The sequence below is a fragment of the Eptesicus fuscus genome, chromosome 5 (assembly GCF_027574615.1).
Source record: "Eptesicus fuscus isolate TK198812 chromosome 5, DD_ASM_mEF_20220401, whole genome shotgun sequence".
Lineage (NCBI taxonomy): Eukaryota > Metazoa > Chordata > Mammalia > Chiroptera > Vespertilionidae > Eptesicus > Eptesicus fuscus.
The window spans coordinates 28,330,571-28,347,839 of record NC_072477.1 but is presented as its reverse complement, the minus strand read 5'-3'; the positions used below and the strand labels follow the sequence as shown (position 1 = coordinate 28,347,839).

Here is a 17,269-nt window from a genome sequence, read left to right as displayed (position 1 = left end):
TATTATTACATTTTGGACTGGAATTATAAAAAGATAATGCAATAATGTGTATATAATAGTTGTTTTTAAAATATAATTACAATGTAGAATGGATGAGTAGAATTATCAATAGTGTAAACTGACAAGAGATCCTAGTTCCTCTTCTTTACAAACTGGCTAGATAACTTTGAGTAAATTATTTAACCACTTTTGTACTTCACTTGTCTTATCTGGAAAATGAAGAGGCAAATCTCCTAAGGTCCCTACCAACTCCAGAATTTTATGGTGTATAATTCTGTAATTCTAGCTTTATAAGTAGTGTGGAGGGGAAAAACTTTAAGCAATCATTTATTCCTACACCTTTCTTTTAAGGCAATCATGTAAAATAATTCCCGGTAAAATGATAAAACTTCCCTAAACAGGTTGAAACTTAGTAGAAAATATTGACATAATCACAGGTAGAAAGTAGGGAACATATATTGAGGATCCCACAGATCCAGTTTTAATTCTAGTTCTTTCTCCTTTTAGTTTGTGAGCCCATGATCAAATAAGTTACTTGATCTCTCAGAATTCATTAAAGGGAAAAAAAGTGAATGAGTCTGTTTCTTTAAATATGAAATTGAAGTATGTATATTTACCTGGAAGGATTGGTGTGGTTTTTAATAATTAGATCATATAAATGACACATAGATAGTACTCAATTTTTTTAACCTGAATATACTTTGAATGGCTGAAAAGAACTTAGGTATGCCATGTGACTACATAACAAATATTAATTATAAATTTTTATGATATTTCATTGAAAGTAAATGTATTTCATTTACTTTAAAGAATTTGATGCTTTCATTCTCGTTTTCTGTGAGTAAAATAAACACTCAAAATGCAGTGTGTTTTGATCAACAGTGAAATTGTTCTATGAATTGTGCTTCAAAATTTTTATGATGATAAGAATCTGTTTTTCATCTTTGTACATAATGTATTTGTGTATGTGTGTGTTTTGAGCAGACAGGCACATCCTTCTGCATGTGACATTATTACTGTTTTCTTTCAGGAAACCCTGATAGATTGGTGTGATGAAAAGGAACTTAATTTGATACTAACAACTGGAGGAACAGGGTTTGCACCACGAGATGTCACTCCAGAGGTGAGATAGAATATGCTTTTCTCAGATTCAAGGAGTAAACTATTCATGTTATTTTAAATATTTTTAATATTACTTTTGTAATTCTGCTAGGCAAAACAAGAGACTTGTGGTGCTAAGAATGAAAAACTTGCTGAGGAAGAATTATGTAAAAAATATTTCTTGGCTTTTTTCTTTGGACGTAAACTAGAAATGATACAATATGAGGAAGTTGAGCTGTTCCAGAAGGTAAATCCTGCATTTCTTCAGTGGTCTGTGGTATCAGCTGAACTCCAGGCATGTTCCCAAAGGAGGTGATAACAGAACTCTGACTCAGCTTGGCATCTGGTGTGCTTTCTTAATATAATTTAAACTGTATCTGAATTCTGTTTTGGTTTTTTTTTGAGATACCCTTGTCACTGGTCTCAAAGCACAGTAGAATGGTTATAATAGAATATTTATACCAATTTTACAATTCTTTTGATGAGAAAGGGTTGTATATTCCATAATTTTAAATGAATTTAATAAATCAAAAAGCAGAATTAATATCTAGGCTTTATGCCACAAGAATCACCTCAGCTTTTGCACAGAGGGGGAAAATAGGGAAAGAATGAAGAGTAGGCAGTGCTCATTGATACGAGGGGGAAAAAACCTTTTTTATGAGGAAGCCATAAACCAGGTGTCACTTTCAGAGTCTTAAGCAAATTTATATTACCACTTGTGACATTGTTTCCTTTACCTCCCAAAAAAGTGTTTCTTGGCTGAATTTCAAATTAAAGTTAATTATGTCCTTCTAGTTTTCAAATCAGTATACTATTGTATCTACTATCTTATTATCAGCAAGAAGCTTTTTCTCTGCACCTATTAAATAATTCCTGTCCTGTTTTTCAAACTTTAGCCTGCGCCACAAAGCAGATTGCTGGGCCCTACACACAGATTTTCTGATTCAGTAAAATCAATGGGTGCTGAGATTTTGTATTTTTAACAAGGCCGCAGGTGATGCTGATGCCACTGGCCCATAGACCATACTTCCAAGCTTTGAGAACCACTGTTCTATATGAAAATACAAATTTTTAAACAAGTTGTAAAATAGTTTCTATTCTATGTAAATAAGAATCGTGACACAGAAATTATTTGAATAATATTATAAGTAGGCTTATTAATAAAATGGTCTTGCCTTAAATCAGCCAGAATAATGTTAAATTGAGAAATTAACTTCAACTGCTTAAAAAAGAAGCCAACCTTACATAATTTATTTAGTCTCTGGGTACTTAGGGAAATGGTTCTTTGACCAATTTTTACATTTTTTTAAAACTGTGAGGCTAACTTAAAAAGTACAATCGAGGGAAGCCATCTCCTTTAGAGATGTGTTTGTGTTTTGATTTGCTTATAATAGGAGTGGGGAACCTTTCTTATGCCAAGGGCCATTTGGATATTTATAACATCATTTTCGGGCCATACAAAATTATCAACTTAAAAATTAGCCTGCTATATTTGCTCAAGCACTTAATTAGCTCACCCCTAATGCCTTGGCAGGGCCAGACCAAATGATTTCTCGGACCTTATACAGCCCAAGGGCCAGACATTACCCACTCCTGGTTTATAAGAAAATTGCCTATCTATGTGAAGACATTGATTTTTGGAGTTAAGTGTTGTGTAAGTGTTTGAAGGAAATCAAATTAGGTTTATATATAGCCATTTTTTGTGTGGTAGTTTGATATTTTCATGGTATTACTTATTTTTATATCAGAAAAGTATTAACAATTATCAGGAATTAATTTATAACCAGATAACAACATTATTTTTAATTGTGGGGAAATAATTTACATCACAAAGTTTAGTACTTTGTATTCTGTGGAGCTTCAAGTCAATACCAAAATGCTAGGTTGAAAATTCAGACCTGTGAATTCTGGCTCTGCTACTTACTAACAAGGTGATTATAGACTAGTCATTAAACTGCTCTGTGCTTTAGTTTCCTATAAAATTAGGAATATAAAAGTACCTGTCCACCAGGGTATCTGTGAGGATTCAGTGAAAAGTATGCCAGTATTTTAGTACTTGCTATATAAGGATTAACTTATAAGAGGTAAAATACTTTTTTCTTAGTTACTACATAACTACCAAGTGGTCAAATTTGGTAGTAATTTTATATAAACCTACCAAATGAATAAAAAGTCTTATACTAGATTTAAACTATATCCATGAAATCATCACAATCCTATTAAATTATTTTTAGTTTTGATATAGTAAGCTTCATATTTTACCTTTTCCATCTCCATATAAATCAGAAGTCTTGAATTTCTACCTTTCTAATATCGTAATATCCCCCATTCCTATTTTTGGGTACTGTTAGTTGACAAGAGTCTTATCTCTTTCCATAAGCTTGTATGTTTCATTATATCAGAAATTGAGAAGTTCTTTATTCTTAAGTAAAGTTTTTTCAGTTAGAGGTACTCTTATATTCTTACTAGAGGCCTAGCCGTGTGATATCGCGTGAGACCCAGACCCGCCACACTGGCAGGACCCAGACTGACTCCCACCATGCCAGGCGGCACACGGGACCCAGAGTCAAGTCCCCGTCCACCTGTGTGCGCCTCAAGTCCCTGCCCACCCGCACGTGTCTCGCCATGCACGCAGCTTCCTGGTGACCAGTCTTTGGTTGTTCCACCATTACGGCGTCATGACCACAGGCCTTTTATGATATAGATAGTCATATATGCCTATAGCAAAAACCCTACAATTATATTAGGTTTTTAAAATGATTTTAAAATATACATAAATATGTCTTCTCTGTTTATGAAAACAGGTGACATACTCGTTGTGAATTTATGATCTTTAGTAGATTCATTTTACTTCATATATTTATGGTTTGATTATGTACAAGAGTCCATAGGACTGTTAAGCTTTTGAAAAATTAAATAAACATGAAAGCAATGTAGGGCCTCCCAGAAATAATTCTACTAATTTTCCCACTTCCTCTATACTCTTAATAGTTGCAATTTTTGTAATATTTAAAAATAACACTGAAATATCAGTTAAGAATCCAGAAACATCATTTTGGGCCTATAAGAATACAATTATTTGTCTTTAACTTGTTTGTCTTACATAACTATGCCTAAAAAGAGAGGAAACTATTTCTAGACCACATTTATCTATATACAACTAGTTGCAAATATTGTTAAGTAGATTCAGAAGTTATTGATAGAAAACACAAATATTAATGATAAAAGTTAAATAACATAAAACTCCCTTCAGGCATTAATATTTTACAGTGAGTAATTTTCAATAATTAATTTGTTCTACAATCAGAACGAATGATTGTATGTGAGATGTATGTGTTGTTAGAAAAAAGTGAAGGGTATAACAACGAATTGAGTGAATGAAATAAAGCATTCTAAAGTTGTTATTGATAAGTATGAACCCTAGAGAAGATGAAAAGTTGAATAGATTTAGATTTCTTCCAATGTCTATTTAAAAAAAGGAATAGCAAGTTAAGAAAATTGTATCTTATTTACATATTTTATAGAAAGAATGCAATCAATTGATATTTCTAAATTGTGAATTTGTTTCTATTTTTAGGCCTTCTGTCTTAGCATATAGTTCATCTGATAGTCACATGCCTGCTGGCTCACTCCATGCCTCTAAACATGAGATATTATCAAACCTAACATATAATAGCATAAACTATTCAACTTTTTGGTTTTATTTTGATATGAAAAGCTTTATTTTAAAAAATAAATTGCATTTTCTCTGATCTTATAAACAGGATGGATAATCTGTTGGCATGGGTGAAATGCTAGTCATTATAATATTCTGTGGAACATAAGAAATCATTGATATACAAAATTATCTCTTTGTGTCCCTTTATCTCTTTAAAATTACATATTTCTAAAATAGGTATTATTACATAAAGAATCTTTTATTATTTTTAAAAAGTAGAAGTATAATTAAGGACATATAAGTGAGGTGAAGTGAAAGCTCTTTAGTCATAAATTCGAGAAGGGAATAAAAGTTTCAGAAGCATTAAAAGATCTATATAATTACAAAGAAATGTTTAATGTATTACGATAAATTAGAAAATATTAAGCTACTTAATATTTACAGAGTAAAATAACTTTCATCACTTTTAGAGTAGTAGGCCACACCAAAATCAAAGGTTGTATACTAATGTATTGTTTTGATCATAAATTAAGAGTTAAGTAAAAGTCTAGGATACATTTTAGATTTCATCTACTCATTCATTCATCAGATGAATTTGGTATTTTTAATTCTTAATATGTATCCAGTGCGATACAGGTTACTAGAGTTAAAAAATGAATAAGGCAGGTCCCTATCCTCAAGAAATTCTCAATCTATCACAGGGGTTGGCAAATTATGGCCTGTATGCCAAATCCAATCTGTCCTCTTTTTTTGTATGGCCTATGAGCTAATCAATAGATTTTGCATTTTTAAATGAGTGGGAGGAAAATCAAAAGGAGAATATTTTGTAACACATGAAAATTATTTGAATTCAATTAATAATTCCATAGATGAAATTTTATTTGAACACAGCCACACTAATTCATTTATATATTGCCAATAGCTACAAAAGCAGAGCTGAGTAGTTGCAACCAAAATGGTATAGCCTGCAAGGTCTAAAATATTTAACATCTGGCCCTTTGCAGAAAAAGTTTGCCAACCCCTGTTCTGTTAGGTGATGGCAGTAAGTCATCTTTACTCAAAAATTTTTTTTATTTTTAAAATTGATTTTTGATTGATTTTCTTGATTTTTTCCTTTATTCTTTAGTAATCTGAAATGTTCTTGGGCTTCATTTCTTAAATTTTTAATTTTAGAAGGAGCAAAAAAAGGAAAAAAAAACCACTTTTCTGCAATAAGGAAATGTATTGCCCCATTGTCTTAATAGACAATATATCATAACAAAAATAAAAGATCACTTATTCTATGGAAGATAAATGGTGATGGACGGAAACTTGACTTGGGATGGTGAACACACAATACAATGTAGAGATGATGTGTTGTGGAATTGTGCACCTGAAACCTATGTAATTTTGTTAACCATTGTCACTCAAATAAATTCAATTTAAAAAATAAAATAAATAATATATAAAATGTTTAACTTTTAAAATTGGTCCAGTTAATCTATTTATAATACATTAAAAAAAATCTCATTCAAAATATTTCAGACTGTTGTTCTTAGCAATTACTCCTAACGTGTCCTGATATAATTGGTAATGATGAAATAAACAAAAGAAAGAATAGCAAAACTTTCAGAAAACTATAGATTTGATATAAGGGATATTCATTTAAAAGGGTCCTTCTGGTTCATTATGTAAGTGAAGAGGCATCTGACAAAATGACCAGTGCTGAAGAGGGTAGAATGCTTAAAATTTGGTACCAAGTATGAATTTCTAGGAAAAGATTATGGAAGGGTATATTCTGTATATAGCCTGTAATATTTATATTTCTTTGGAACAGATTACTATCTCAGCTTTTCTACAAATGTTTTTCCACTTAGGTTATTAAGAATTTATTTTAATCCCAGAAAATTATTTATTTTATACAATTTTTATAATCAATTTGTTCAAATATATATTTTACAATTGTAGGTGTGAGTGGTACTGTAAGTCAGGTATTTCATGCAGTCATTAACCATTTTTTTCCTTACATTATAATCCTTCAAAAACAAGAATTCTGTGTAAGTAAAAGGAAGGAGACATAATTGCCCTAACTTACTGACTATATGGTAATGATTCTCAATTGGTGACTCTTGTGGAAACTGGTGAAAATTGACATTTAACAATTTCACCTAAAAGTTAACATTTGACATTTTAGCAATCAGAAAAACTCGCCTACATTATAGCAGAAGCATAGCAAAAACACCATGTTGAATAATTTCTGTGTTTGAAAGAATTTTTTCTTTCAATTTTATTTTGTACTAGAGGCCCGGAGCATGAAATTCATGCACTGGAGCAGGGGAGGGGGTCCCTCAGCTCAGCCTGTGTCCTCTCGCAGTCCGGGAGCCCTTGGGGGATATATGACTGATGGAGGCAGGAGAGGCTACTGCCACCGCCGCTGCGCTCGCCAGCCATGAGCCCGGCTTCTGGCTGAGCAATGCTCCCCCTGTGGGAACACACTGACCACCAGGGGCAGCTCCTGTGTTGAGCATCTGCCCCCTGGTGGTCAGTGCATGTCATAGCGACCGGTCGTTCCACTGTTCAGTTGATTTGCATATTAGCCTTTTATTATATAGGATTGGTTTCAGGTGTACAACTTAGTTTTCCCCTCAATATTTCCATACCCAACTGGCACCATACATAGTTATTACAATATTGAGGTGAAGGGACTGAGAAGCATAAATTGGCAGTTACAAAATAGTCACAGGGAAATAAGTAAAACATAGGAAATACAGTCAGTAATATTTTTTGAAATAATTTAAAATAAATAGTTGTTTTTAAGTATATATCAGAATTGGCTAGAAAACATGATTACTTCCCTAGCAAAATATCATATACTGGTATTCTAGAACTCTATGAATATTTATTTTCTAGTTCTAGGATTGTTCTGACTAAAATAAAATACCTGTTACACACAGTAAAGCTAAAAATAACCATATTGAGCTAGGGTTTTGAGTATCTTAAAATTGTTCTGTATCTTAAAATTGTTCTGTATCAATAGAATAACTTGACAATATGAAATTTGTATAAATTGATAACAGAGCAGAATACAAGAAACACTTAACTTGAAATATTTAAAACTAGATTGAATAAACTATACACTACTCTATGGACAGAGAAAGTTACATTTTTATGCCACTTTAAGGAGCTCTTCCTATAATTTTTACGAAATGGTCCTGAACATGGGAAATATGTTTCTATCTCTTATCTTTGTTTAAATATTTTCAGATACAATATGATATAGTGGAAACACTAAATCTAGAGTCAGACATACTTGAATTTGAAATCCCAACTCTACCACTAAGCTAAGAAATTAAGGCAAATTAACCTATTCAAGGTTCAATTTTCTTATCTGCTAAATTAGCTAATTGCTACCTTTCAAGGTTGTTTTTCTAATAATTGAGGTAATAAAAGTAGCCAATAATAGTAACTAACACTTGCATATAGCATTTACTATGTGTCATGTGCTGTTTTAAAGCCTATGTTAATTCATTTAGCCTTCAAAAAAACCCATATGAGGCAAGTACTATTGTTATATTTGTTTTAAAGATGGAAATACTGATCAATTCATTGACTTGCCCAAAGTAATCCAAGCTACTGACAATAATGCATGTAAAAGGACCTCATATAATGCAAGGCACCTTTGTAGGTGCTTGATAAACATTTTTTTTCTTTACCTTTTTCTTTCTCATTTATTAATATTGTTACCTGTTACCTCTAATTAGACATGGCAGCCCCAAATAGTTCTGCTATTTACCATGGTACTTCTGGTATCTATTGTTAGCTACTAAAATACCTGGTAGATATGTCTAAAAAATAAAGATGGCCCGGCCGGTGTGCCTCAGTGGTTGAGCTTTTGCCTATAAAGCAGGTGGTCACAGTTCGATTTCCAGTCACAGCACATCCCCAGGTTGCAGGCTCCATACCCAGTTGGGGGCATACAGGAGGCAGCTGATCAGTGATTCTCTCTCATCATTGATATTTCTATTTCTCTCTATCCCTTTCTCTCTGGAATCAATAATAATATATTAAAAATATAATAATAAACTGTAAGTCAACATTTTCCCATTAGCTATTTAAGGCGTAGGGCAAAGGAACAGTAGTAAGAATTTCTATAATCTATATGATATGGAAAATGTAGATTATTTGTGCAGTTGAATTATACCTCCTGATATTCTACCTAAACCAATTTATTTTGTTTTGAGTCTCTAATTCCTCTGTAGTTTAAAATTATTGGGATGTGGTTTTAAACCACTCAGGTATGTAATATTCAGGGTAACATTTTTGTAATAGTCCACTTTATTTTGGGGTTTATAATTACTTTGCATTATCCATTGAAAAGAAGTTAATATTGTAAAGTATAGGCACACTTATGAACTACCTGTTTGCTAAAAACATTTACAGTCTTTGTTCCATTTATCAAGCACTTTGGGCTTTATTGAGCAAATGCTAAAGTACATGTTCTCCTAAAATAGTCACTTGGCTGACAAATCAAGACAGTATAAACCTAGTACCAGAAATGTTCAGCCAATTTGGGCAAAGATTTTTTAAAAGGGAAAGATTAAGAGAGAACTGAGTAATCAGGGAAATTTTTATCAAAGTACAATTTGAGCTAAAATTGAGGGAGAAAAAAAGTATTTAGATTAGGAGACAAGAAGATATTACTGATAGGAGAAAGGAAGAAGGGGAAATGTTTATCAAGCTACAGAGAAAGATAATATTAAGAAAATATTCCTGGCGAAAGAAGAGAACTCACTTTACATAGAAAAATGCATAAACTAGACCTTTGTTATCTATCTATCTATTTATTAATTATTACTTTTTAATGCCCAGTCAAAAGACATAGGGTAGCTGAATGGATAAGGAAACACAACCCTGCCCAGCTGGTGTGCCTCAGTTGATTGGGTGTCATCCCATTCACCCAGAGGTTGCTGGTTTGATTCCTGGTCAGGTCAGAAGAAAACCCCATGATCCGTATATATGCTGTCTACAAGAGACCCACCTCAGAACAAAATATTCACACAGGCTGAAAGTTAAAGGATGAAAAAAAAAAACTCCATATAAATTGAAATGAAAAAAGCTGGGGTAGCAATACTTATTTCTGATAAAATAGAATTCAAACAAAGGACATAACAAGAGACAAAGACAGTCAGTACATAACACTAAAGGGACCGATCCAACAAGAGGGTATGACCCTATAAACATATATACACTCAATATAGGAGCACCTAAATATATATATATTTTTAAAAAAAAAAAAAAAAACTCTTGGTGGACTTTAGGGGAGAGAGCCACAGCAATATAGTCATAGTAGGGAAATTTATCACCCCACTGTCATCAATGGATATATCTTCCAGATAAAAAATCAACAAGGAAACAAAAACCTTAAATAACACATTAGACCTGATGGATTTAATTGATATTTACAGGACATTTCATCCCAAAGCAGCAGAATGGACCTATGTTATTTAAATCTCCTTCTTAGAACAACTAGAGTAGTACCATCTGTAGAGATGAAAAATAGCAACTGTTATTATTCAGAGATTCCTTAGGAACCAGAATTCTTAAGTCTACTATCAGCCAGTACACAGTAAAATCCTGCCATCAAAGCTCTCTAAAAATAGATCCTTTTGAAAATTGGCATTTATTCAAATGCATATCAATACATTCCTCAGAAGATCTAACGTCATTCTTTTTGAAGATTATTTTTTGTGCCTTGTTTGGTGTGTGTTTTTTCCTGTTGTAACCTACAAATATAGTTATTTGTGTATAACATTTAAAGTACTGTGAAGTACCAAGTTCCAATTTTTATTTGTCATTTGGAAACCTTTCAGTTAATACTAATCTTACAATTAAGACAGTCAAGAAATATTTTCTTGTAGATTTTGTCAGTGTTGAATCTTGAGTTAGCTTATTTTATGTAAAATTACAAATAACATAATAGAGGAATCACAATTTCTCAAAGTTTGATGAGATGCTATATTCCAAGTCCTACCATCTCCTTTTTATCATTCGTACTTAGCCTTTGCCTGAACATCTCTACCACTATTTCTTTCATCTGGGAGTTTGTTTTGTGGAACTCTAATTCTTTGAAAGTCCAAACATATCAAATTGAAACCTGATGCCTTATAATTTATACCTAGTAGTCCTAATTCTGCCCTTTGCAGTGTACAAAAGAAGTTAAAGTCCTCTTTTGCATGACAATTGAAATATTTGAAGATAAATATTACATTTCCCTTTTGGTCCACTTATTTGAGTATTATTTTTGCACTCATTTTTTTCCCACTAGCTACAGACTTTCCCAAGACATTCACCCCCTATTTTATTTATTCATTAAAAAGAAAAACTCCTGCCTGTTCAGTGTGGCTTAGCAGTTGACTGTCAGTCTATGAACCAGGAGGTCAAGGTTTGATTCCCAATCAGGGCACATACCCAGGTTGTGGGCTCAATTCTCAGTAGGGAGTGTGCAGGAGGCAGCCAATCAAAGATTGTCTCTCATCATTGATGCTTCTATCTCTCTCTTCCTCTCCTTTCTTCTCTGAAATCAATAAATATATATATTTTTAAAAAAAAAAAAACTTTGTAGTACAATTGTAACAGTGGAAAAGTTACAGATACAAAATCATTTAGATGAAGTAATTAGGACAATAAGTGACATTGCATTTAAAACTATTATGTTGAAAGGCTCCCATTCCACATAGCCACACTAAAAAGAGTAAAGCACATTGCTACTCAAGGTCAGAATTTTGTAATTTTGAGTATAAGACAGAAACTAATTTCATATATAAAAAATCCATAAGTAAAATTTTGTCTATATTTTCCCTTAACTATATTTCTTAATTGCATGCCTACACTGTACTAGAATATGTAAACTCAGCTTTTTTGGGACCTGTTTGGTGAAGAGAGATCATGTCAGTAAAATACAAATTTATTTATTATGACAAAATTTATGTCTAAATAGAGCTCTTACTAGAAAAGTGGTGTTGCCCATTTAACCATGTAAGAGGCAGCATAACATAGTGATTAAAAGCCTGTAGGTTTGAATACTAGGTTCACCTTTTCCTAATGTGCAACCTTATACAACTTTACTAATTTTTTATACCTATTTCTTACATGTAAAATGGAGAGAGTAAGAATACTTACTTCATGGGTAGGTTGTAAATTAATGTAAGTATGACACTAAAAACTATTTGCTACAGAAATATTTGCTATTATTATCTGCAATATAAGTAGAAAGAGTATTAGCTTAAAAAGCAAGTAGATAATAGTTGAGTAAATATTGAAAGAATTTTTCTCTGGGGAAAAACCCAGCAAAATAAGGACTTAAAGTGTTCAACAGTGTAGTTGTGAAGAAGTAAAAAGAAACAGAGATGACATGCTAAATATTGATTTTTTTTTTTAACCTTAAATCTGTCAGAGTGATAAAATCTTGAAATCACCTGTCCAGCTCACCCTCATAAGCATACTCTTGTAAGAGGCTGGCATCTGAATACTTCAGTTTTGCAAATTATGTGCTAAGGCATTGAAAATTAATATCATTAAATAAATTGCAAATACAAGTGGGAAAGCATATTTATCTAGAGATAGATTTTTAGGAATGAAAATTTCAGGATATGCCCTATTATTGACTGAAATAAAGAATATGTACTCATCTCCTATGTTAGAATTTCCTCTATAAAGTGGAATTAATATTGCTTTTCACACAAAATGTAGTAATATGACAACAAATAGATTTATATGTCAAATCCTCTGAGTTTCTTAGAATGATATCACTGTATTAGAAGGACAGAATATTTGTAACTTAGTTATTGCCTGCCAAAAAAGGAAACATGAAACTAATAATAGAGAGTCAGAAAGTGGATTCATATAACAAAATAAACTACTTGGGATCATTCTATTAATTTTACAAGTATTATTTCCTCATATTGGAACTTGGAAAGAACATGGCTGCTATTAAAGAATAGATGACAGATGTCCAATGGAGGGAGAAACTGTTACAGATAATCATAAATGACAGGCACGATGATGAGAACTTACAGGAAGAATCCAAATTCCTTCAAAAGATGCTGAGAAGAAAGAAGCAGTAAAGCTTTTAGAAGTATGTTGTCTGAAAATGCATTGTCATCAGTTTCCCTGAGAGAGATACTGAAGGTCAAAGGCAATAATGCAGAAGAAGCAGTTGATTGTGCTGCAAGAACCAATTGATATAAGAGGAAATAAATTACACAACTCTATGAAGATTAAAGATAGCATTGTAGTGATGGATATCATTGGAATAATCCCCTCACCTTCCTCTCCACTTTCCATAGTTTGATTACAGCATAATATAATATCTTTTCATGTAATAATTATCAGGATAAAACTTTATGTACTGAGAAGATAGGTCAGTTTTGACTAGAAGGTGATTTCAAATAGGATTTTAAAAATACTTCTCTATAAAATGTATTTAAAAATTTTAAAAATACTTCTCTATAAAATGTATGCTTTTGAGCCAATGAGAAGATAGTTGTTAGTTTTGAATATTATATAAATATAATGGAATCTTACTAAAATATGTCTGTTGCTTGCTCTGATTTAAGACTACAATGTATAGGAGACCTCCATTATCATGAATTCACTTTAGCATTATAACACCATTGATTCAATTCAAAAGAGATTCACATGATGCTAATTTCCCACTATCATTAAACAGGGTACTTAGAGGTTGAGTTAATTATGATACTTTGATATGTCTTTTACTTTCCTCCTTCATGTCCTCTCTTTTTGCCATTTTTAAGACTTTTCTATACTGCACTTAAGATAGGGTGTCTCTGTGTAGTGGATAGATTAATGAATATCATCACCAATCCTCTTATATAATAAAAGCCTGATATGCTAAGTGCTAAGTGTCCAGTCGTCCGGTTGGCTTTTCAACCAATCAAAGCATAATATGCTGATGATATACTAAGGCCACTCAACCACTCGCTATGATGTGCACTGACCACCAGGGGGCAGACGCTCCGACCTATAGGGTAGCTTGCTGCTGGGGTCCAGCCGATCGGAACTGAGTGAGAAGGGCTGGGCATGCCCTGGATCCCTCCCGCAGTTCCTCCCCAGCTGGCCAACCTCCCGTGTCTCTCCCCAGCCCCAATAGTGAACCGGTGGGGTCCCTCAGGCTGGCCTGCGCCCTCTTGCAATCCAGAACCCCTCGGGGGATGTCAGAGAGCCAGTTTTGGCCCGATCCCTCAGGCCAGACTGAGGGACCCCACTGGTGCACGAATTCGTGCACTGAGCCTCTAGTATTAAATAATATTTAGAGAAATGCCCTAACTGGTTTGGCTCAGTGGATAGAGCATTGGTCTGCAGACTGAAGGGTCCCAGGTTCGATTACAGTCAAGGGCATGTACCTTGGTTGTGGGCACATCCCCAGTAGGGGGTGTGCAGGAGGCAGCTGATCAATGTTTCTCTCTCATCGATATTTCTGACTCTCTATCCCTCTCCCTTCCTCTCTATAAAAAAATCAATAAAATATTGTCCCTCAGCCCAGCCTGCACCCTCTCCAATCTGGGATCCCTTGGGGGATGTCTGACTGCCAGTTTAGGGATCGGGCCTAAACCAGCAGTCGGACATCCCTCTTACAATCCGGGACTGCTGGCTCCTAACTGCTCCCCTGCCTGATTATCTCTAACCGCTCCTGCCTGCCAGCCTGATTGATGCCTAACTGCTCCCCTGCTGGCCCAATCTCCCCAACTTCCTGCCCCTGCCGGCCCAATCGCCCACAACTGCCCTCCCCTGCCAGCCTAATCTTGCCCCCAACTCCCTTCCCCTGAAGGCCTGATCTCACCACCAACTGCCCTCCCCTGCCAGCCTGATCACCCACAACTGCCCTCCTCTGCTGTCCTGTTCACCCCCAACTGCCCTCCCCTGTTGGCCTGATCACCCACAACTGCCCTTCCCTACCGGCCATCTTGTGGTGGCCATCTTGTGACACCATGAGGGTGGCCATCTTGTGGCAGCCATCTTGTGACGCTGCACGATGTCACGTAGGCTTTTATTATATAGGATTGAAAGCAAATCTTAGTATAAATGTACCTTCCCTCATATGTTTATCTTGAGCAACAATAGCAACAGTATTCACAATGATGCTCCAGTTTATCTTTGTTCAAACTTTAGTTATTACTCTTTACCTTCTAAACAAAACAAAAAACACCTTAGGATAGAGGTCAGCAAACTTATTCTTTAGTGGTCTATATAGTAAATATTTTAGACTTTGTGAAATGTATGGTCTCTCATAACTATTTACATTTGCCAGCCCTGTAGCACAAAATCCACCATAAGATGATATAAATGAATGTGCGTTGCTCTACCCCAATAAAATTTTATTTATAAACACTGAAATTGGATTTCATATTGTTTTCACATGTCATGAAATATTTTTCTTTTGCTTTTTTTCAATCATTAAAAAATATAAAGATCACTCTTAGATTGTAGGGCATGCCAAAAAAAAAAAAAATCAGATAGGATTTGTCCCATTGGCTGTGGTTTGCTAACCCTATTTTAGAACACTCCTGTTCTGTAGTATATTAGCATATGCTCTGTTAATTAAAAGCCCATAGTTTTTGAGCTTTCAGAAGAATGTTCTGAGAATTTAAGACAGAGAAAGGAGATACCCCACAAGAAATTAACACTTCACAGACTCAAATATGTCCTGAATGCCTATTGTATATGCCAAGTACTGTTCAAGATATTGGAAATACAGCAGTAATCAAAGAAGTCAAAAGTCCCTGCCTCTTTGGAATTCACATTTTAATGGGGTGACACAAATATAAGTAAACAAGTAACAAGTGTAGTATTAGGGATGGTGATAAGTACTGTGGATAAAAATACACCAGTGAAGGTGGATAGGGAGTGCAGGCAGGAAAGAGGATTGTAATTTTAAAGAAGGCCATCAAGGAAGGCTTTGTTGATAAGGTGACATTTGAGTAAACATCTAAAGTAGGATAGGGAATAAACCATGGATGTCACCCTTAGAATAATGGAGAGTTTTGAATGGAGGTGTGGCATGATTTGACTTCTATTTTAACTGGGAAACCATTTAAAAGGCTATTGAAATAATCCAGGTGAAAAATTATAGTAACTTAGACAAGTGATAGAGGTGGAGGTAGTGAAAAATACATTATTGATACATTTTGAAGGTAGAGATAACAGATTGAGTAAGAAAATTGGCAATTGGAAGGATGGAGTTGCCATTTACTGAAATGGATAAGACTGTGGGAAGAGAAGGTTTGAGGAGGAAGATCAGGAGTTTTACTTTGATCATGGAAACTTGAACTGCCTTTAAGATATCCAAGTAGAGATGTTAAGTTGACTGTTAGATATTTGCATCTGGAGTTCAGAGGAAAAGTCTAGGCTAGAGATACTATTTTTTAGAGTCATCAAGATCTTAATGGAAATGAGCTCATCAAGGTATTGATTAGTATTACTATTTCTTTATTGGTATTACTGCCTCTGCTTCTTTTCTCATTCACTTTCAAAGAGGTAGGTAGCTTCTAATAACCTGTCCCATCTGCTCACACACAAAGGGTGGAAGGGATCCCACTGAGTCAGAAATCTGACCTATACAGGAAGTACCATTACTAGGCCATCCTCAAATTTTGGCATGGTGTAAACATGGGAGTGAATTTTCCCAAATACCTCCTTGCTGGAAACTGTTTGCACTGGAGGTAAGTGTGAAAGGGGCGGTTGTGGGAAATGATGGGGTGAGGGCTTCCTAAACCTTTCTCAAACCTCAGAAATGGCTTGATTCTGAGGAAGGGAGAAGGTTCAGGCTGGTTCTTATTTCTATGAACCGGTTCATACAGCCCTAAATTTGATCTGCTTTCCTCAAACTGGGAGTCAGAAATCCCTTTTCTCTTCTGTTTTTCTGCTGCAGAAAGTCCCAACATTCCCATTTTGTGGGCTCCAGAAAGGGGTAAGCGAAGACTTCAATCCCAGCCAATCATTTCCAGATTAATAATTTTTAGTGTTTTGGTTTTTTTGTTGTTATAAAAATGCTTCAACCCATTTTCCCATCTGTTTAATTTTCTTGTGGATTGTATGTATCTATGTTCTAGGGTCACTCTGTATCCCTGGGCAATAGAGTTCAGATCCATTGGCTATTTCCATTTGTGTGCTGTTCTCTTGTGGATTCTCATATGCGGTTTACTCGTGACTGTTTCCTAGATGGAAGACACCAAATTCAAGAGATTGCTTCACACTGTCTCATTTTGTTCCCTGAATGGTGTTTTGTTCCCCTGCTGACAGCTTTTCACTACCCTACCCAACTGCTTCTGATGATCTGTCATTGCCTCTCTGCTATTCTGTCTTCCTGCTTTGACTGCCTTTGATTTTTTTCTCTATTTTTTTTGCCCCTCTTTACTCATCTGCTGATTGATTTGCATTCTTTACTCACTGATGCTTTGTCCAGCAGCAAATGGCCTGTTACTCTCATAGCCATTTGCTGTTTTAGCATTGTAG

At 34.5% G+C, this 17,269-nt stretch overlaps 1 protein-coding gene across 1 annotated transcript in view; it reads left to right on the top strand.

The window, feature by feature from the left end:
• The window catches only part of GPHN (gephyrin), a 425,375-nt gene that overhangs the window by 177,318 nt on the left and 230,788 nt on the right, over positions 1–17,269 (top strand). The window contains exon 4 of the mRNA XM_008138937.3: positions 1,031–1,123. Coding sequence (XP_008137159.1) covers positions 1,031–1,123 — 93 coding nt within the window. The remainder of the gene's footprint in view (positions 1–1,030; positions 1,124–17,269) is intronic.